Raw genomic sequence first — 21,750 nt, 5'->3', positions numbered from 1 at the left:
ATCCTCTTAATCAATGACCATCCTATCAGATAACAGTTCACATTGCATTGTTACAAAAATTTCAAGTTGTACCAAGCCAAACGGCAAGTTGTTTTGACAGATCTGCCCAGGCCCAGCAGTTTCAAGGCTCAGACATGTGAAAGATAACTGCAAAAATCCAATTCCACACCCACGCCTATTATGTTCTGTTGTGGAATAATACAGCATGGAATAACAGACCAGCTTTGGACACTCTTCTCAGATTTCTTCCTTGGTTCTCCCCCTTCAGTACCAGCATTTATCAGCCTCTATAGATAAGGCTCCATATACTACAGCCTGATTCCTCTTATCACATGCACGTTGTTTGCTTTTGTCTCAGTAGTGCATCTTAATACTATGCTTCATGCTGCAACCTTACTGTGCAATCTCTATTTTTCCTGTAACACATTTAAAAATTCCCTGCTTTTGCTCTTGCTTTCTTTTCTATCTTAATTCCACCACTGGCCATCTCATTTCAAAGCAACCCTGGGTGGCTTATAACATTAAAAGCAATAAAACTATAAAAGATAAATATTCTAAAAACAATAAAACTACAATCCAAAGTAAAGATAAAGTTTATGACATAACACCTGTTAACTCCCAAATCCACCAGATATCTGAACTGTAATCTCAACTCACTTCCACTTACCTTCACTTTTAATAAATGTCAACCAATTCAACTACATCCACTTTACTCATATAGCCCCAGAAATTTAACAGAAAAAGGATATTCTCTGATCATGATTCTATCAATCTCAATTGGCTTTTTTTTCTTTTCTAATTTTTCATAAAGTTACTTTGAACAAATATATGGGGGGGGGGGGTATATCAGCTACCCAATTGACAAGTTGGATATCTATCTTGAGAACCTCTGAAGGCCCAATGTTTTTTGAAACATACAAGAAAATCTGAGGAAGCCTTACTGAAACAAGAACTGAAGGGATTACTTCCTGCCTAGTAGTTAGTAGTTCTCTGATGAATGTGAAAGACTGTAGCAGGACTTTTGTTCTCTTCTTCTATGGCTGAGTAGCTTAAGAGAATAACTTCCCCAGAAGATGAGGGTTGGAGAGGGAAATCATTTGCTCAACTTATTTGTAAAGGTGCTTATCCAAAGTGGAACCACAAGGTGGCACTAATGTCAAAGGAGAAAATCTTTCAATTTTTCTTTTAAAATAGTAGTCCTCACCTCTACCAAAAACTTTTTTGTTTTGTGACACTTGAGACATTATTTTGGCTAGAGTTCTATATTTGGATCTGAAAGTATTCCTGGCTGACCTTCCTTCTTTCAGTCCCCATGTGCCTCTAATACTATTAGCTTAGATCCAGAAACTTTATTGTCCAGCTTTGCAGATAAATCATTTTGGGATTTTTTTAAAAAGGGAATTTACTTTTTGGCAAAGAGAAAAAAAATGCCTTCCATTTTAACTAAAGGAAAAGTGCCATCAACCTCTGTAAACTTTTAATTCTAAAATTAGGAAGTAGAATTAGAAAAGTACAGCATGTCAGTAATTAATGCAAATCACATGGAAATTGGCAAATATTATGCTTATAGTTATTTTAGATTGGAATCTTGAGTAGAATAAATCATTTTTTGTCTAGCAATTTAACTACTTACCAACTGAGGCTTGCGAAGATAAAAGAGGTTGCAACAGAATGCAATGCAATTAACTGCTTGCCAGGTGAAGCTAAGAGAATGTAACAGCTTCTCACTTTGATATGCTTCATAACAAAAGAGGAAAACTGGTGTGGCCTTGCACCACATTTCTTTTTGGAAAGCGGCTTACCCCGGGTTACCTCTTTTTATACAGACATAAATCAAATTCATACTCACTTAATATACTGTTTCATATCTTAATTAACATTCTGTATTTTCTATATATTTTCTCTCCTCTATTCACTCTCATAATTCTATTATATTTATTTCATCTCATTTTAAATAATTATACTTGTATCTTTTGTCTGTTCTCTTCAATTATCTATTTATCTTTTCTTTCTAATACAATATTTCTCCTGTAATCACTGGTTGAAGTATGACAACTTTTTATCTTTCCCCTAGATTTGACACTTGAAATATTACATACTTTCCATACTGATTCTGCTTAGCACAAAGTACTACATTTTAAAATAATAAAACAAAAATAAAAAAGGGATTGAGTTTATAGTATGATCAAAACAATATTCCATAGAAAATTAAACTCTATTATTTACTCTTAAACATTTTATATATTCCCTTTAATACATTATTAACTCATAATATTTCAGTTTTCTAACTCAGTTTCAAATACTAATATGTACAATACAATCTTATGTACTTTTGCAGAATCATATATTTTTTTTAATTTAAATTTTACCCTTTATCTCTGAAAAAAACCTTTTTTTAGCATCTTGTTTTAAACCTTTATGGCTTCTCTTTCCTTTTCCCTTCCTTTCTTATCAATTCTGGTCTTTTTGCCCCCCCATCTCTCAAATTCCACTTTTTTGATCTTCCCTCTCTGTTGTGTTTCTCTTTTCTGTTGCTTTCTGGCATTGTATTGATTTTTCATCTTATTTTCCCCTTTCTTGGTTGCTTTTTTAAGTTCTGAATTCTCCATTTTCTTTCCCCCCTTGTTCTTTTCAGCTATAACTTTTTGTCCATTAAAGATGGCTTCTCCTTCTTCATCCCAGTCCTCTTGTTCTTGTATTTCTTGGTAAGTGGAAATCGCCATTTCCAAAAAACGAAAGATAGATCCAAAAGAGCCCTTGCCTTCTTGTTCCTCTTCTTTTAGCTTTTGAAATTCCATTTTTAATTCTTGCACAGATGCCATTTTTTATTTTTTTTATTTTTAAAAGAGCAACCCAAATGTTTTTAGTCTTTCAAGAAATAGTTCCCCAAAAATCCCAGTCACAAAGTCACAAAGCAATCCAAATCAGAACTGTTCCATTAACACTTTCTTCTTCTTTTTTTCCCCCCTCCTCCTGGGATGAGATTCAATTAGACAGTTTCAAAATGATTTTTAGAAGCCTTATTGTCATTAATTTCTAATCTTATAAACTTCAAGCAGTCTTCTTCAATAGAGTCTTAGAATAAGTTTTTTACCTCTTCCTTCCCACTTATAGCAATAAACTTTTAATTTTTAATTCCAATGTTCCAAAATCTTTTATCCCCTTGGCTTTAATTTTTAGGTTTATTTATCTTCTTTGCCCAAGCAGGTTTTCCAAATTTTCATCAGCTACTTCCGTAGGGAAGGAGAGTGAAAAAAAATAACTTTCCCTTTCACAACTTTCTTCCACTGCTTGCACAGTCTTTCTGGGAAACAATGTAGCAATAAAAAAGGCAAGTTTCCAGGTTTTAAAGGCTCCTCTTTGTCCCGGTTCAGCCAGAGAAAAACTTTCACTTTCTTCCTCCTGCACAATCTTGTCCAGCTGCAGGCTTCTTTGTGGTGGCCATTGCTGACCGCTGCTCCTCCGCCTTGGGAAAAGGGGGTTTTGCCGGCTGGGGAGGGGGTCTGCGACACCCCCAAACCCCTGTCCGGGTCCCCCCCATCTTCTACGGGGCAGCTATATCCTCCAAATCCAAACGGATCGGAGGAACCTCGGTAGCGAGCGCAGCAGGGATCGCGTGGTGTCGCGAATCCCTGCCGCTGCCGAAGCCTTGCAAACCGGAAGTCAGGTCTTGCACCACATTTCTAACAAATCCAAAAACCTAATAGCTACCTCACAAAGTGGGGAATCTGCTTTTCTTAAAGACTAGAGATAACAGTCTTCATCTTTGAACTCTGAACTCCAGAGATGGAACACAATGTATTAAGATGTACGAACCCACTCAGAAAGGTGGGAAAAGATTAGATTCCTCTCTTCTAAAGCACCCTATTTACATTTCAAAATCTGATCCATAGGGTTGAGTAATTCTAAGCGGATATTTATGAAGTATGGGAGAGGATTCCTAGTGTATGAGCTGAATGTCATTTTTGAAATTTTGTATTTCAATCTCTGGAATTTATTTAGCTGGATTTGTTCATTTTTGCAGCTTCTGAGATTTGGATGCCAGTATTTATATTTCCTCATTCAATGATTCTATCAGGAGACATTATCTCTTCAGTCAATAGCTCTTGAATTCAACTCACTCCAATACCATTTATACTGATAGAAATGATATAAATTCCTATAGATAATTCCACTATCAATATCCTCCCTTTTGTGTCTTTATATACTAATTTTGATGCTATTTCTTCCTTAATGTATATTGCTACCCCTTTTTTTCTTCTGCTAGTGTTGTTTATAATTTTCCTATTTTTTTGTATTGTAAGCATCTCTCGTCTTGGTTTTTAATGTGCACTTCTTGGAGACACACTACATCCATCTTCTGTTTCTCTATTTTAGATAATATTATTCTTTTTGTTGGTGTGTTTAAACCGTTCACATTGATTGATAGGAATTTCAGTCCCTGTTCTATTTTTATTTCTGTTCCAATCTCTGTCTTCTGTTTGCTCTAGTTTCTCTTTGGTTTCTGGTTCTTACTCCTTCTTCTTCTTGGTCAGCTATCCCCTCGTTATTTCCTTTTTCTTGTTCTTTCTCTCTATTCTCTTGCTGTTGTTTCTCTTGAGTCAGTAGGTCCAGTTCTTTTCTGCTTTCCTCTTCGGGTCCAACCAGCTGCTCATAGAAGTCTTGAGCTTTTCCCAAATTATCAATTTTTATTTTCTTATTATTCCACGTTATCAGCATTCCTTCCAGCGTAATCCATCGGAATAAGATGTTCTTTTTGTTTAGTTGGTTAGCCAAAAATTGGTAGTCCTTCCGTTGCTCATGTACTCTCCTGGGGATCTGTTTCAATACGACTGTTTCTTTTCCATTGTACATCATTGGTTCCTCTCTAGTAATTTTATAAACAATGTCCCTTACTTTCCTTAAAGCAAATCTTATATGGACCTCTCTAGGAAGTCTATGGAGCCTCATATACACCCTGTAAACGTCATCAATTTCATATATCATTTCTTGTCTGTCACTCTGTAGGGCGTCTGCCATCAGTTCAGCCATCAGTATTGTTAGGTCTTCCTTTTTTGATTCTGTTACATTCTGGAACCTTAAAAAAAAGGAAGCCCGATCCATTTCAAGGTGGATAAGAGATTCTTACATTTCTTTGTTGTATCCTGACATCTTCTGGTCCATTGCCTCTAGTTTTTTCTGTCTGTTCCATTTTGTCTACAATTAATTTTTTTATCCTTTCCTCGTTTTTCCTGATCGGTTCTTGGATGGACCCCATTTTACCATCTAAATTGTGTATTTTTACTTTCATCTCTACCATTTCCGATTTTAGTTCTGCTTTAATCACTACCATATCAGATTTGATCTCCATGTGGTTATTCGACATAGTTTCTTGTAATTTGATCGTTTCCTGTATTGTCAGTAGGGTAGTTTGCATCATTTGCATGTTAAGAGTGGTATTCAGTTTTTCTGGAGTCAGCATCCTTTCAGTTTGCTGATTTGATGTAGCCGGACTGGAGATCGACACCAACAATGTAGGCTTTTTCCCCATCTTGGTGGTCGTAATGCTGGTCATCTCTCTGATTATTTAATGCTGTTCTCCTAAGATCTTATAGATGTTCTCCCAAATTACCATCTGGGTCAATTAGTTTCTTTTGGAATTTTTTCCTCAATAGTCAATAAGTTAATTAATAAACCAAAAAAATCAATATTATGAAAATAGGTAATACCAGTTAATAATCAATTATTTGTTAGTAATTAGTGTTCATAGTCAATAATTACTAATTTGTCAATAATAAATAATAAATATTTAAATAATAAATAATAAATATCTATAGGAAATAAAAGCATTTTATTACTAGGGATATACGCACCGAATATAGTTTTACAAAACTATACACGATAAAATTATTGAATTAGGACATCAGAACGTATGTGTAATTGGGGACTATGATGCAATAATAGACATCTGGAAAAACTATGCTAGTGAACAAAAATGTAAAAAGAAAAGAAATACACTACCAAAAACCTTCTTTGAAATATCGGAAGAATTGAACTTATTGGACTTATGGAGAATAATGAACCCAGGAGAAACCAAATTCACCTTCTACTCCAACCCGCATAAATCCTGGTCTAGAATAGATATAGCCTGGGTAAATGAAGACCTAATTAAAGAAATTGAAGGAACAGAAATAATGCCAAACACTTGGGCCAACCATAACCCGTTCAAAATAACATGGAAAGGACAGACGAGGAAAAGAGGCAGGAAGATGCTAAATTCACAAATCCTAAAAGAAAAAGAATATATTCAAAAAATCTCGGAAGAACTAGAACTATTCTTTAAAGATAACAAAAAACAGCATACCTCATTGCAAAATCTATGGGACACGATGAAGGCATATTTGAGAGGAATAACGATAGCCTATACGGCAAAAAGAAATAAAGAAAAATGGGGGAATCACAACAGATTAATAGGGGAGATAAAGAGATTAGAAGACAAATTACAAAAAGGCCCCGGGGAAAGAACAAGCTAGAAACAATCCTGCCCTAACAAAACACAAATTGAATATTTTAGAGCAAGAAGAATTGGCAAGGGATTTAAAATATACAAAACAAAATTACTTTGTACATGCAAACAAACCTGGTAGATGGTTGGCCTACAAATTAAAAAAAGAGAATGAGAGAAGAATCATACATCAACTATTAAATAAGAATGGAATTGAGAAAACCAATATGGAGAAGAAAAAAGAAATTGCAAGAGAATTTTTTGAAAATCTCTACAGCCAGGAAGATAGAAATAGGAAAAATAGATGAATATTTGAAAGGATAAATGCCCCACCCACTATTAGAAGAAAAAAGGGAATTCTTAAACAAGGAAATAACACTTATTGAATTAAAGGAAGCAATTAAAAGACAAAAAATCAATAAAACCCCAGGGTCGGATGGCCTACCAGGATAACTCTACAAAAATATAGGAGAATCAGTAGAAAGTGTATTCATGGAAGTTTGCAATGAGGTATTGCTAAAAGCAAAGCTACCAGATTCGTGGAAGGAGGCCTTTATTACATTAATTCCAAAAGAAGGTCCAGATGCTAGGCAAATTAAAAACTACAGACCAATATCCCTCCTAAATGCTTACAAAATCTTCATGAGTATAATGGCAGATAGGTTGAAGAAAATATTAAATGATAGAATACATCCCAACCAAAATGGTTTCCACCCAACATGACAAATTAGAAACAACACTAGAACAATAAATAACATTAGAATATTATGAAGGGCATCCAGGAAGCCAAGTAGCTCTTGTCTTCTCAGATGCACAAAAAGATTTTGATAATGTTAATTGGGAGTTTATGATACAACAGATTAAATTGATGAAATTTGGAGAAAGATTTGAGAAAATGATAGAAATGATCTACTCTATCCAAAAGGCTAAGGTAAATGGAGAAATGACAAAACCATTTGAAATAATGAAAGGCATTAGGCAGGGATGTCCACTGTCACCTCTTCTTTTCATCCTGACATTAGAAACACTACTGAGAAGAATTAGATTAAATAAGGAAATAAAAAGAACACAAATCAAAAAGGAAGAATACAAACTACAGGCCTTTGCTGATGACATGGTAGTTGTTATTGAAGACCCACTAGAATCTGGCCTGATATTATTGCAGGAAATAGGGAAATTTGGCAAAGTAGCAGACCTCAAAATTAATAAAGATAAAACCAAAATGCTAGTTAAAAACCTGACAGTAAAAGACAAAAGGGAATTAGAAGAAGCAATGGGTCTCCAAATTGTTTAAAAAAAATAAATATTTAGGTATTTGGTTAACTGCAAGAAGATCAGCCTTAAAAAAAGATAATTATATAAAATGATACAGCAAATAAGAAATGACCTGGAAAAATGGAGGAAATCACAGATCTCATTCTTAGGGAAAATAGCTACAATTAAAATGAATATCCTACCTAAATTGTTATATTTGCTCCAAACTATTCCAATAAAATTAGATTAAAAAAATTTCAAAGAGCTAAACAAAATAACTATTAAATTTATATGGTCAGGGAAAAAAGTACAAATAAAATCAATTTATCTACAGGATAGTAAAAGCAGAGGTGGCTTTGGACTCTCAGTATGGGAGACCTACTACAAAGCAGCATCTTTAGTATGGATTAAAGATTGGATTAAATTAGAAAACAAGAGAATCTTAATATTAGAAGGACATGATATGCAAATAGGGTGGCATGCCTTCATATGGGACCCCAGGAATAAGAATCACTCCTACTTTTATAGACATGTCTTGTGAGATTCACTGATAAACACTTGGGAGGAAATCAGGAAGAAACACTATACCAAAATTCCAGGCTGGCTGTCCACTATGGAGGCAATGATCCACCCAAATATCAGTAAAAAACTTTTGGATAATAAAGGAAAGACTCACAACAACTCAAGAATTAAAAACACAAGGAATATTTATAGATTGGTGGCCGTACCTTTAAGCGCAGATGAGATATAAAAAATTCAGCTTTGAAACAAAAACAATCCAATTAGATAAAATATTGTTAGGACCAGAAGAAAAAATAATATCTAAAATATACAAATATTTGCTAAATTTTGATTTAGAAGATGAAATCATTAAAGGACCAATGTTGGCCTGGGCAAAAAACTTTGGACATAATATTGAATTGGATGACTGGGAAAACGTTTGGCAAAAAAACTTTTTCATGACAAAATCGGTTGCTTACAAAGAAAATTTATATAAAATGCTCTATCGATGGCACTTAGTACCATCAAGGCTTGCAAAAATTTACCCCAAATTGTTGGAAATGTAAGAAAACACAAGGCACCTTTTTTCACGTCTGGTGGCTATGCCCAGAAATTAAGAAATATTGGATTAAGATGCAAACATGGCTAGAGGAAATGACCCACTGCAGGTTGGAGTCAAAGCCGGAATTATTTATCCTGGGAATCATTAAAGAGAAATATCCCCAAAAGATTCGATATTTGATTATCGAATTGCGCAAGCTCAGACCTGGAAGATGTCTACCACTCCGTCAAATGACATAATTCGCAAAATTTTGGATTGTGCGAAGATGGATAGACTCACATTGAAATTAAAGGACAAAGAGGACTCAGAATACTACTTAATCTGGAATACCTGGTATCAATGGTTAGACAGTAAAACATGATAAAGAAAGGTCAAAAAAGGAAATAAAATTGGTATATAGGTAGGAAAAAGGAGAAGTTGTAGAAAAGGAGGAACTGTTAGAAAAATGGAGACAATTAAATATCTATGTCGGATTCATAAATTCCAATGTGGAAATATGTATATTGAACAATTAAAAATGTGTACTCCATTTCCCCCCATGCTTACAGAATGTTAAAATGTAATACATAGATTATAATTACTCCTGACTTTATATATGTGTGTGTGTGTGTGTGTGTGTGTGTGTATACACACATACATACACACACACAGTATTAACATGATACTCCTTTTCATACTTGAATTATTGACCTATAAAGATGAAATATTTTTGTTTATTAATAGTAGCAAAGCACTGTGAATTAATACCACTAATACAATAAATAACTGTCAAATATTATGTGTATCTACGACATTTATGGTACTGCCAAGTGATGTTGAAAGATATTGACATAATTTCTTCTACAGAAACTTTTGTAAATCTTTTTAATATTTTGTAAATTTTTTAATATCTTGAATTTCAATAAAGAATATTTTTAATTAAAAAAAGAAAAAGAAATGAAATAAATTAAAGAAGCTAACCCAAAGGAACATACTGTATAGATTTCCACTCTATGTCTGACCGTGACCAACAGAATGATACTAAGTAATTTGATTGAAGCTAGTTTTAAGAACTGATAACAAACTGAAATTTATAAAAATGATTTAAAATTTTATTAAAAACTAATTTTCCAGGCTAGGCAATCAAAAATAAGAAAATATGAATAAATAAATTAACAGAAGAGCAGTGCATGATAAAGTGATAACTATTATAACAGTTTGCAATATTCAGCCAACATTTCCTGCTCACAGAATCAGAGCCTTTTTTTTTTTTTTTTAACTTTAGGCCTATTTATAACTTTAAACCAGCAAGTGAGTAACTATTTGCTGGTGGGTCCTTGGTGCTCTTTGAACTTGCTTATTTTTTTGTAGACATTTCATTACCCTTAGCTAGGTAGCATCATCAATGCTAGTGAGAAGTGCTGTTTGCTTTGTTTATATTCTCATGGCATGTCTGTGTGCGTGGAGATTCTTTGGTTGGGCTATTTACTGATGGCTCTTTGACAGTTTCTTTATTGAAGTATTACTTACTTGATTGTTAGTCTGAAGTTGATCTTGGAGATAATCCATGCTGGTTTGAGTGCTGATTACTGGTGGAAAGGTATTTGACTTTTTTTCTTATTTGGGCTGCTTAATTATCTCTTTTGCATAGTCTATAAATGTTAATGTCTTATGTATCTATTAATGGCTGATTTGTCAGAGTGCTAGGCTTCTAGAAATTCCCTGGCATTTTTGGACTTAGCCTGGTCTAGGATTGTCACATTTTCCCAATTGAAACTATGGTTAAACTATGGTCAACAATTTGTTGAGATAATAGCACCAGGGCTGACCAAGTGCAAAAGAAATAAGTATTTTGCAATACTCTTGTGCACATATATCAATACAATTGTAACTTGTTCTTAGAACTGCAATGAAAATTATTCTGCAAGAATGTAAGCTAAGACCTAGTGAAAAGCCAAAGTTAAAACATATCGGATTTTATATTCAAATAATTCTTATGACTAGGCAGCTGCAGCACTAATCTCTTGCTGAATTTATCCTAACAAAGAGTCTTACTGCCCCCCTTCTTTTGATGTATCTTGCTTCAGTCTCCACTTCAATTCCTTTTCCTCACAAATGTTGAAGCACCACTGGACATCACCCTGGACTAACCTCTTCTCCTCTCATCTTTTCACAATTCTGGAAGGAGCCATAACTACCTTGAAATTTGTCTTTTTGTAATCAATAATGCTGTTTTCCTCATAAAAGCTCTAGCCTCATCTGTTACTCCTATTGAGGTAAGATGTTTCCATCATCCAAATTAGAGGTGAAGAATCTGCAGCTCCTTATTAATGAACTGCCTCATATTCTGACTAGAAAGAAAAGGCTCAGAACACCTAAAATCATATAAATCCCAGGAAGGATTTGAAGAAATTTGAGGAAAAGAAATAGCAAATGGTTGAATCACTGATTATCGTGTTTCTAAAGAAAAAAAGTAAAAACATATTGGACTTACCTGCCAAAATGATTTTCGAAATATATATAAATCCATCTCAAATGCAGCTGTAAATATTATGATTGGTGTAAATAAATGAAGAAAAAGTATCGGATCTATATTTGCGATAACTTTCACAAAAGGCAACTGACAATAAAAATGAGTAAAAGATATTGTAAGAATTAGTAAAAGATAATGTAAGATTTGTTATATACTAGCTTCAAATATTGATTGAATGAATAATCTGCAGATTGATTCATTAAGAGTAACTTTGTGTTATAAAAATTGGGGGGAATTGATAATGAAAAATGTGCCTTGGCAGAATATGGAGCTGGGCTCAGGAAACCATACTATTTGCAATTTTTAAAAGTATTTTTTAAAACTCAGTCCTAAATTATAGCATATTTCTAATGTTATTAAAAACATGATAGGATTCTGGTGCTTCCCAATAATTCTTCCCATTTGGAAGCATATTTTTACTACTTGTTGGGAACTCAAATTATGTTCAAAGTATTTCAGATGGTCATCTATATGCCAGGCAGACTGCAGATATTCTGAATAAAATTTTATTCATGTTAAGACATAGAATTTACATTTTCACAATGAATAATGGCATGCTCTGTGTCATGTTTTATTATGTTTATTATGTTGTAAGCCACTCAAGTCACCTCAAATATAGCATATAAATTTAATAAAATAAATATTGTGCTTATCTCTTATGGAACTGTTTTATCTCCCAAGGTGCGGGGGGGGGTTAAGAAAGGTAGTTACAGAGTTAATTTTTTGTTATTCTTTGTCATTTTATTCCTTTTAACTTGTCAGAAAGGTAAATATAATTTGTGTAATCCTCTTCTTTCTCATATGCTAGGTTAGAGGAAACTCAAGGCAAGGTGCCTCCCTGGAAGATAAGTTGGTGACAAGAGTAACTTCAAGCCACTATACCAATTAGGAGGCAGAATTGTAAAGTGTATTGAACCAGGCAATATTTGGGACAGGAGGTTTAAGACCACTCACCTTTCACCACCTATATACACCACATCATTATCATTGTCATTCTAAATCCTATGTATCTGCTGTTAATAACAAAGAATTTACTTTTGGCAAGGGGCCAGACTAGCCCAGATAACTGTTCTTTCTTCTTGTGTCTTCAGTGTTACAATGTTACAACACATGTAGAAGAATCACCCAAGTGCGAGGAATGCCGAGACATTCTATTTTAAAAGTAACAGTTATCTTGAAAAAATATATTTTCCATTATTTCTGCTGAAGTGGAAATACTTTCCAATATTCAAAGTACCATGGCTAGAAGCACAAATTCTACTTAAGCTCAAGCCAGATAAGGATTTTGGAAGGCATTGTGGTTCATTTTTATTATATATAAACAGTAACATTATAAATTGGGGGGGGGGGGGGTTGATATAGGTAGTGCAGACTTTTTTTTTAAAGGTATCCAGTATCCTAACCCATATTTACATATGTTTTATTTATTGTTGAATTTAGATGTTGCAGTATAACATTAAATAATCTATGAAATTTATAAGTGGAACAAAGAAGAAAATAGAAGATGCAATGTATTGTTGCTAGAATTAAAATATTTATTAGAATAATATTTCATTTAAAAAATCAAACTGAAGCCACTTAAGGTAGTTTCTCTCTCCCTCTGTTAGGAGTGGAAATAAGCCATTTGAATAGAGCATAACAGGCATGTTCTTTTCTCACAGAAATTGTTTTCTTGCAAACAATTCTTTTAACAGCACCTTGGACAGCATCCATTTGACTTCTGTCCATCCCAACAAGAATTTAGTATGTCTGATCAAATGCCTCAAATTGGCAAATTAAAATGATATACCCATCCTGTAATTTTTGGGCTCACAGGATCCAGAGTAGGTTTTAATTTATTCATTGCAGATTCCTGGGCATTTCTGTTTAGACTCTAAAGGAGGACTGGGAGGGAGGGACCATTAGTGGAGAAGTGAAATTGTTATAGAGGTAAAGTCTGCTTGCATTGATTCCTCTATATGATTTAATAAACCTTGTTCTGTTTTGTTCACCATACGACACTAGCCCTATGTATATTGCTAAAGCCAAAACATATACATCTTACATATAAGTAATTTAGAATAATGATAAAATAGCTCACTATTATTCCACAAACTATACCACATAAAAAGCTGCATTATATATTAATTCAGAGTTGATAGCTAGTACATAGGAAACTGGATAAATAGAAAGGGTTTCAACAGTACTGACCTTTAAGTTGGGGAAGGTACCCTTATTTATCAGTCACTAAAGCCTCCTTCCCCATCAACACACATATTTCCTAATATATTACTATCCTCCAGAATCCATTAAGCTCAATATATTCATGTAAACTTTAGCAATTAATATTACTAAGACTGAAGAACATGTGTTATGAATTCTAAGACAAGTATTAGTGTAGGAGAGGGGGTGACTGAACACTTGCTTCACTGTAGCTTTTTATAAGCTTGCTATGTTCTTCTGGAACTTGGGGAAATTACCATGCCAATATTAGGAAATCAAATCTTCTCCAAAGATTAACAGGAATAAGTGACAGATAAGATGATAAAGATGTACTATTCATTCTATGTCCTAATATTTTTAAATAAATCCTATTATCCCAGGGTATATTTTTCATCAGATGAGAAATCATTTTCCCACTTATCCCAATATAATCAATTATTTAAATCTAAAGTTTCTATAATAAATGGAATTCAATAAACTTAACCAATCCTACTACACTTGGTTTCTTTAAATCAACTTCATTAAAACAATGTTGAGACAGGTCTATGTCTTAAATTCATTGAACCCACAGATTCTAGAACAATGGATTCACAGGAATAGTTTCCAATATCTTCTGGGAGTAGGAACCTATTTGTTAGGAGTCTGAATTTCCTTTGTCCTTTTGCCATCCCAACCTAATATAGATTAATCTCCAATGCCTATTTATAAACTGTAATAAGATATATTCCCTGGCTCTCTATATACTACTATCTTAATACTGTACCTTTTGTGAAAAATGGGCTACTATTCCAAGAATAAGTCCAACCAGGAATATAATTACAAGAATAGGGATTTTTGTTTCCTTCAAAATAGTTCGTAATAAGGCTGAAAGAAAATATTACCATTAAACATGTAATTTTGTGCTGAATCTTAAGGCAGTATCTATGTTTTAAATGAGTATAGCATTTTTGAATCAGCAATAATTCATATGCAACATTCAAATACATTTTAAGCTTTCTTAGCTAATTGAACTAACAAAGATGTAATTAGTGCAGTTAAACAATACCAAAGAAGCATTAATATAGTCTAAGCTGCAATGAAATGAAATAAAATAAGAACAAAAACAACAGCTTGGAAAAGTTTTTGCTTGGTGCTCAATGAATCAGAAAGTTTTATACAATAAAGATGCTATCAACAAGATATCTTGAGTATTTAGCCATTTCACCTCACATGGCATTGGAAACTACAGGTTAGAGTATCATGCAAAAGTTCATTTATTTCAGTAATGCAACTTAAAAGGTGAAACTAATATGAGATAGACTCATTATATGCAAAGCAAGATAGTTCAAGCCGTGATTTGTCATAATTGAGATGATTATGGCTTACAGCTCATGAAAACCCCACATCCACAATCTCAATTAGAATATTACATGCAATCAATAAAACAATGATTGTACATAGAACAATATCGGACCTCTGAAAAGTATAAGCATGCATATGTACTCAGTACTTGGTTTGGGCCCCTTTTGCAGCAATTACTGCCTCAATGCAGCATGGCATGGAAGCTATCAGCCTGTGGCACTGCTGAGGTGTTATGGAAGACCAGGATGCTTCAATAGCGGCCTTCAGCTCTTCTGCATTGTTCAGTCTCATGTCTCTCATCTTTCTCTTGGCAATGCCCCATAGATTCTCTATGGGGTTCAGGTCAGGCGAGTTTGCTGGGCAATCAAGCACAGTAATCCCACAGTCATTGAACCAGGTTTTGGTGCTTTTGGCAGTGTAGGCAGGTGCCAAGTCCTGTTGGAAAATGAAGTCAGTATCCCCATAAAGCTCATCTGTGGAAGGAAGCATGAAGTGCTCCAAAATCTCCTGGTAGATGGCTGCATTGACCCTGGACTTAATGAAGCACAGTGGACCAACACCAGCAGATGACATGGCTCCCCAAATCAACACAGACTGTGGAAACTTCACACCGGACTTCAAGCATCTTGCAGTGTGTGCCTCTCCATTCTTCCTCCAGACTCTGGGTCCTTGGTTTCCAAATGAGATGCAACAGTTGCTGTCATCAGAAAAGAGGACTTTGGACCACTGAGCAACAGACCAGTTCTGGTTGTTCAGGAGCGATTTGATAAGAGGAATACGACATTTGAAGCCCATGTCCAGGATCTGTCTGTGTGTGGTGGCTCTTGATGCACTGACTCCAGCCTCAGTCCACTCCTTGTGAAAGTCCCCAACACTTTTTAATGGCCTTTTCCTGACAATCCTCTCCAGGCTGCGGTCATCCCTGCTGCTTGTGCACCTTTTTCTTCCACACTTTTCCCTTCCACATAACTTTCTATTAATGTGCTTTGATACAGCACTTTGGGAACATCCAACTTCTTGTGCAATTACCTTTTGAGGCTTTCCCTCCTTATGGAGGGTGTCAATGATGGTTTTCTGCACAACTGTCAGGTCAGCAGTCTTTCCCATGATTGTGATTCCTACTGAACCAGACTGAGAGACCATTTAAAGGCTCAGGAACCCTTTGCAGGTGTTATGGCTTAATTAGCTGATTAGAGTGGGACACTTTGAACCTTTTCACAATATTCTAATTTTCTGAGATTGTGGATTTGGGGTTTTCGTGAGCTGTAAGCCATAATCATCTCAATTATGATACATCACGGCTTGAACTATCTTGCTTTGCATGTAATGAGTCTATCTCATATATTAGTTTCACCTTTTAAGTTGCATTACTAAAATAAATGAACTTTTGAACAATATTCTAATTTTTCGAGTTTCACCTGTAATCTGATGATCTGAATAGCATATAAAAAAATCAGTTACTTGGTTCCTGAATCAGGAAATATTTCTCTGAAATAGACCCCAAAAGAAACAGGGTGTATTGCAGTTGTTTAGTACAGGTATAACACCACAGGTTAATTTTATCTTCAGAAATATTACCACAGTCACAGAATCAATGTATAAGTTACATCTCTTATTTTTATGTTATAAAACCTCTATTTTTAAAAAAATCTAATTCATTTCTTTTTCTTACAGAATCAAGGCAGGACAGGAGATGAAGAAAAAATATTGTTCAAGTTGTAAGCAAACTGCATTTCTACTTAAAAAGCTAAACTACTGCTCTTATTTTATATTTGTGAATGAATAACTATATTTGAATACTAAAACATAACTAGCAAGCCTAGAAATAAAACAACCAAGAACTCTGAAATCTGTTCATGGCAAATAAAGAAAAAGCCTACTATGAATATTAAAAATTTCTCAGAAGTTTCTCAATACAGTAATAGCAGACAAGCAAAAATTTAAATTGACTTTTTTGAAAAATAAGTATGAAAGCAATATTTTTTCTATTTTGCCAAATTGTCCCCAATGGTCACATTATTATAATGCATATACAAGTAGTCTTTGATACGGCCATAATGAAGTCTGCCCATTACAGTCTATGTTGCGACAGCCATTGTGAAGCATCTCACTTAACAATCTCACCAATCCTGCTTTCCCCAATGTAATTAAATGAAAGTGCAGCTCATTAACGGGTGGAGGAAGCCTTTGTAGGCCTACCACAGGCCCATATATCGAACAGGCTCTCCACATATGGAAGCACCCTGCTTATTATAAACCTGGTTCACATTACGCATTACTTCATAAATTATAATTCATTCAGCATGCTAAAAGATTATCTTCACAGAATGTATTTACTCATTATACTAAGAAATGGATTATGGTTTGCTGTATAAAGCACAATAGATTCACCATACACATTATTTAACATATTATTTAACAGCCCATAAGGGCTGAATTCACACAATGAATCGTGAAATCCTGAAAGATAAGGTTAGGAACCGATCGTCATGGAAAATAATGTATCCATCTGGTCACAAAGAGTCAACATTGATCTGATGGCACATAATCACTCCATCAACTGTGCTGAAAGCCTGTTTTTAAAAAGGTTGTCTAGAAAATGAAGTCATCTGCTACATTAATTTTTAAAATAGCATGCTTATACACTGTAGCTGCAATCATTAGTAAACTATTTTCTATATTTTTATTAATTTTGCTGAAATATGGAACTACTGCAATTCTTCATGGAGAAAGTTGCATTTTATTTCTCTGCAAGTCAGCTCTTTACACTTTGCATGCTATCAAACTGAGTGACTGCAATTACACACAGTGGTTGTACTAACAGTCTACAAATATTATCCTAATTACATCTGAAGCTCCAAGTCCCAGTTTCATTGGTATAATGTACTACAAATAGAGATCTTTGAAAAACTGACATCCGAAAGGCCAGACCACTCTAATACTAAGTTTCAGTGTCCTAAGAACTGCTTTGTAAAATCATAATTTACAAAATTTAACATCAATTTTTACAGAAAGGCAATATAATTTGGTTGACAGTTGTGAAGAGATTATTCATGTATCACAAAAGCAAAATGTACATTAAACTGTTCCACTAAAGCAATAAATTGCTATATTAACCACAGCATTTATACTTCATCTTTCTTTCAAGTCATAAAAGACAGCACATGTGGTTCTCCCTACTTCTCTTTTGGTCATCCAAAGAGGTGGCGAAGGGAAGTTAATGATAAAATATGAATGATGGCATACCAGGACACAAGTACTGATGGCACTATATGAATGTCACCTTGTGCTAAGTGTCATTTTATTGCAATTTTCTGCAGACTTTACTAGCCCTTGCATTTATCATAACTATCCTAATTAATGCTAATGAATGACAGTGACTAATCCAAGACCCTATAGAGCAGCGGTCACCAACTGGTGGGCCGCGGACTACTGGTGGTCCCCAAGAAAATTTTGGTGGTCCGCAGTGCACCGAGGTAGAGGAGCTGCTCCGGGATGACCAATGGGACAGTCCTGTGACTAGAGCTCTGGAATATGGCACTGGCCAGGCAGCTCATGGTGGGGCTGCAAATCTCCGCCAGAGGGTTGTACGTGCAATATGCAACTTTGTAGGTGGTGTAACATGCAAGGAATAGTGTAGCCCTCACCGGTCGGAACGAGGTAATGGTGCTGTTGTAACAAGGGGGAGGCGGCGGCGCAGACGAGCCGAAGCAATGAGTGTCAGCAACCCGTGGCTCTTTCATCCCCCTGCTGTGGCTCTCTGTTGGCTGAGCCCACCAGTAGCTGGCCCCTCCCCTCCCCCTCTCCTCCCAGTCACTCCTTGCCTGGCCTGAGAAGGTAAGGGCAGGGGATGGAGACTTGCTCCATATTCCAGAATGAGAGTGAAGCGTCCCTGTACTTGCTTCATTCTTGCTGGGTCTCACAGGTGTTTCTTCTGCCCCTTTTTGGTGCTGCGCGCACCACTGGCCCAACTCGGAAGTTTCTCTCCACTGCTGCTGTTTGCGCCTCCATGGCCTGCCCACTGTTCTCGCAGCAACTTGAGCAGCAGTTAAATTTAGTGAGCTTCACAATGGGGGAGACAGTGTCCCCTCCTCCTCCTGGAGCCCATTACAACGCAGAGCATCGGCTGCAGTCAGGTTGGGCATCTCGGGGTGGAGAGCAGGTCGTGGGTCTCCCCGAGCAACCAAGGTATGTCCAGCACCAACAAAGGGCGGAAGAAGCGCCCATGAAACCCAGAGAGCGCCGGAGAATCAGAATGAGAGAAAGAGGCAGAGACAGACAGAGAAAGAGACACACAGAGAGAGACAGAGAAAGAACAAGAGAGAGAGAGATGAGAAAGAGTGAGTGAGTGAAAGAGAGAGATAGAGATACCCGTTTCCCATAGAAAACACAAAACCTGGGTAGGCATGGCGGGGGGGTGTCATGTGACTGGGTGGGAGTGACGTCGAGTTGGCCATGCACACTCAAGTTTTGTGGCTCCCAGTATTTTGTTTTCTGTGGAAAACAGATTCAAATGGCTCTTTGAGTGTTTAAGTTGCAGAAACAGGCAGCCAAGCTAAGTGCCTGAAGGACCCCATCCCATCACTGGGAGTCCAGGTCCTTCAGCGAGCGGCGCACTGGATTCACATTAGTGTTCCTCGGGATTTAAAATTATGAATTTAATGGTTCCTGAGGTCCAAAAGGTTGGTGATCCCTGCTATAGAGGGCATAAATGGTCTATGATGGCAAAAAAAAAAATGTGATTGTAACATTTACAATTAGCAAATTTTATTAAAAGACATGTGAGACTAACACAATTCAGCCATGTGTCTCATGTGCAATCTGCATAACCCACCCACATTTAAATCCTACATAAATTCAGGCACTCTGAACTTCTAATGAAATGAGCTGCAGTTCACAAAAATGTATCCTTTAATAAAATGTTTTAGTTGGAAAAGATGCTACAGACACCTGATGTTTCAACCACTCCAAGGATACCCAGCTTAGTAGTAGTTTGAACATGGATATTCTCCCATTCCTCACACAACGTTTACCTTACTACTGACATTTAGGCAAAGAATATAAGGCAGGAGCAAAACAAGGGAGGAAAACCATTTTTTCTTCATTTTAAATTGTTAACAAACTGTATAACACAATATGGTAGTCACTGTTTGAAAATAAGAAATGAATCTACATGTTTATGAAGTAGATTATAAAGTTGAAGAAGACAATTCAGAGTACTTAAGCAGGAATGCAAAAAATAGGTATATTATGCAAACATCAGGAAAATTATGTGCATTCAAAAACACTTCCTTCAAAGGATTTGCACAGCCTTGATTAACAATCACAAAAGCTGCAGAGAAGCAGGAAGGGGGGGGCTTATTTTCCTATATATTATACAGCAGGAATTTGTCTTCATACCAAAACAAGTTCTAAATCCAGACTGAAGGGAACCAAGATAATGCATTTCATCTGAGAGGTATTGAAGTTGTAACACCAGAGCTTTGCCCAGCAGCTTGACCCAACATGGAATCTAGAGAATAAAGTACAGCCCTCTGTGGAAGAGTCTGTGTCCTAAATGTGGTTTGAAACCAGTTTTTTTAATGATATTAAATTGCTATGTTTAATTGACAACTGTGTTATATAGCCATCTCTTTACTTTAATTCAATGCAGGTAGTCCTTGACTCACAACCATTCATTGAGTGACTGTTCAAAGTTACAATGGCAGTCAAAGAAGTGACAACTGTCACAGCAGTCACATGATCGTGTGACCAAAATTTGAGCACTTGGCAACCAGAATGTCTTTAAGATAGTTATAGCATCCTGGTCATGTGATCACTATTTGCTACCCTCCCAGCTGGCTTCTGACAAGCAATCATGGGGGAAGCCAGATTCACTTAACTGCAATGATTTGCTTAACAACCATGGCAAAAAAGATTGTAAAATTACTAAGCAAGGGGGTTATTAAGTTATGCCCAATCAAAATTCTAGTCTCATTTGGGCTCATAACTCAAGAACTACCTATATAGCCTACTCTAAGTGGCAGAAAATTCCACCTTCAAAACAGAAGCATTAACATCCAGGTATTCACAAGGTTATGAAACATTTTGTGTGACTATTAATGTGTTTTATTCATTGACCATTAAATATGGATTTTCCACTAACCATAACTAACCCATACTGTAACAATGTACATCCAAGCCGAAGTTTCAGTTATTGCTTTTTAGGATCCGGACGCCCAAGGCTATGTTTAAAGGATATTTCTGGGCGCTTCGTCAAGAGCCCAGAAAAGACCTCCGACTTCCTACCTCCGAAGGCGCAGCTCATACACATTACCAACAGAATTATCGGTCTGTCCTTATGGATGATGTGAAATTTGCCATGAAACTCCTCTTCCTCGTCGTTGCCGCCATCCTGCTGACTTTCATAGCGAGGAGAAATAACGTCTGCAAAAGCGCCGGTGACAGCAATGCTCAAGTTTAAGGAATTCATGCTACCATGTACTGCATATGCACTTCACACCCTCAACAAAGCGGGAGATTCATACGGCGGCACAGTTTGCCTTTCCCGCCAAATAAGGATTTCAGAAACCCGTAAGCCTCCCTATCATCACACGCTACACACTCCCTTTTCTCTCTGTCTCTTTCCTTCCACCCACCCCCCTCAGGTATCGGTTTTCAAGAGCCTCCTTCCAACAGGAGAACCGTTAGAGTGACGCGGGCGGAGGGGGGCTTTTCAAAACTGCGCGCGCCACACCGATGGGCGAGTTCGCGTTGCCACCAACGTTCCAAGAGGCAGGGAAAGGTCTCGGCGTCTCCTTGGAGCAAGCGCGACCGGCCGTTGGCATTCAAATTCGTCTGGTCTGCACCAGCACGTGGCTTGTTGGCTGAGAAGAGCCGGAAGGCGGGAGAACT

At 36.2% G+C, this 21,750-nt stretch overlaps 1 protein-coding gene across 1 annotated transcript in view; it reads right to left on the bottom strand.

Annotated features, from left to right (window-relative positions):
* The window catches only part of LOC113412606 (solute carrier family 9 member C1-like), a 102,498-nt gene extending 81,170 nt beyond the window's left edge, over positions 1-21,328 (bottom strand). The window contains exons 1-3 of the mRNA XM_087959252.1: positions 21,145-21,328; positions 14,279-14,379; positions 11,275-11,400 (exon numbers count right to left, since the gene is read on the bottom strand). Coding sequence (XP_087815378.1) covers positions 11,275-11,400; positions 14,279-14,379; positions 21,145-21,328 — 411 coding nt within the window. The remainder of the gene's footprint in view (positions 1-11,274; positions 11,401-14,278; positions 14,380-21,144) is intronic.
* Between the last annotated feature and the right edge of the window lie 422 nt (positions 21,329-21,750).

This window comes from Notechis scutatus, chromosome 1 (genome assembly GCF_049901735.1).
Source record: "Notechis scutatus isolate UNSWTSFEM ecotype Mainland chromosome 1, rNotScu1.2, whole genome shotgun sequence".
In the NCBI taxonomy this organism is placed as follows: Eukaryota; Metazoa; Chordata; class Lepidosauria; order Squamata; family Elapidae; genus Notechis; species Notechis scutatus.
Note: the sequence above shows the minus strand (reverse complement) of the source record. Positions and strands in the feature narration are given on the sequence as shown.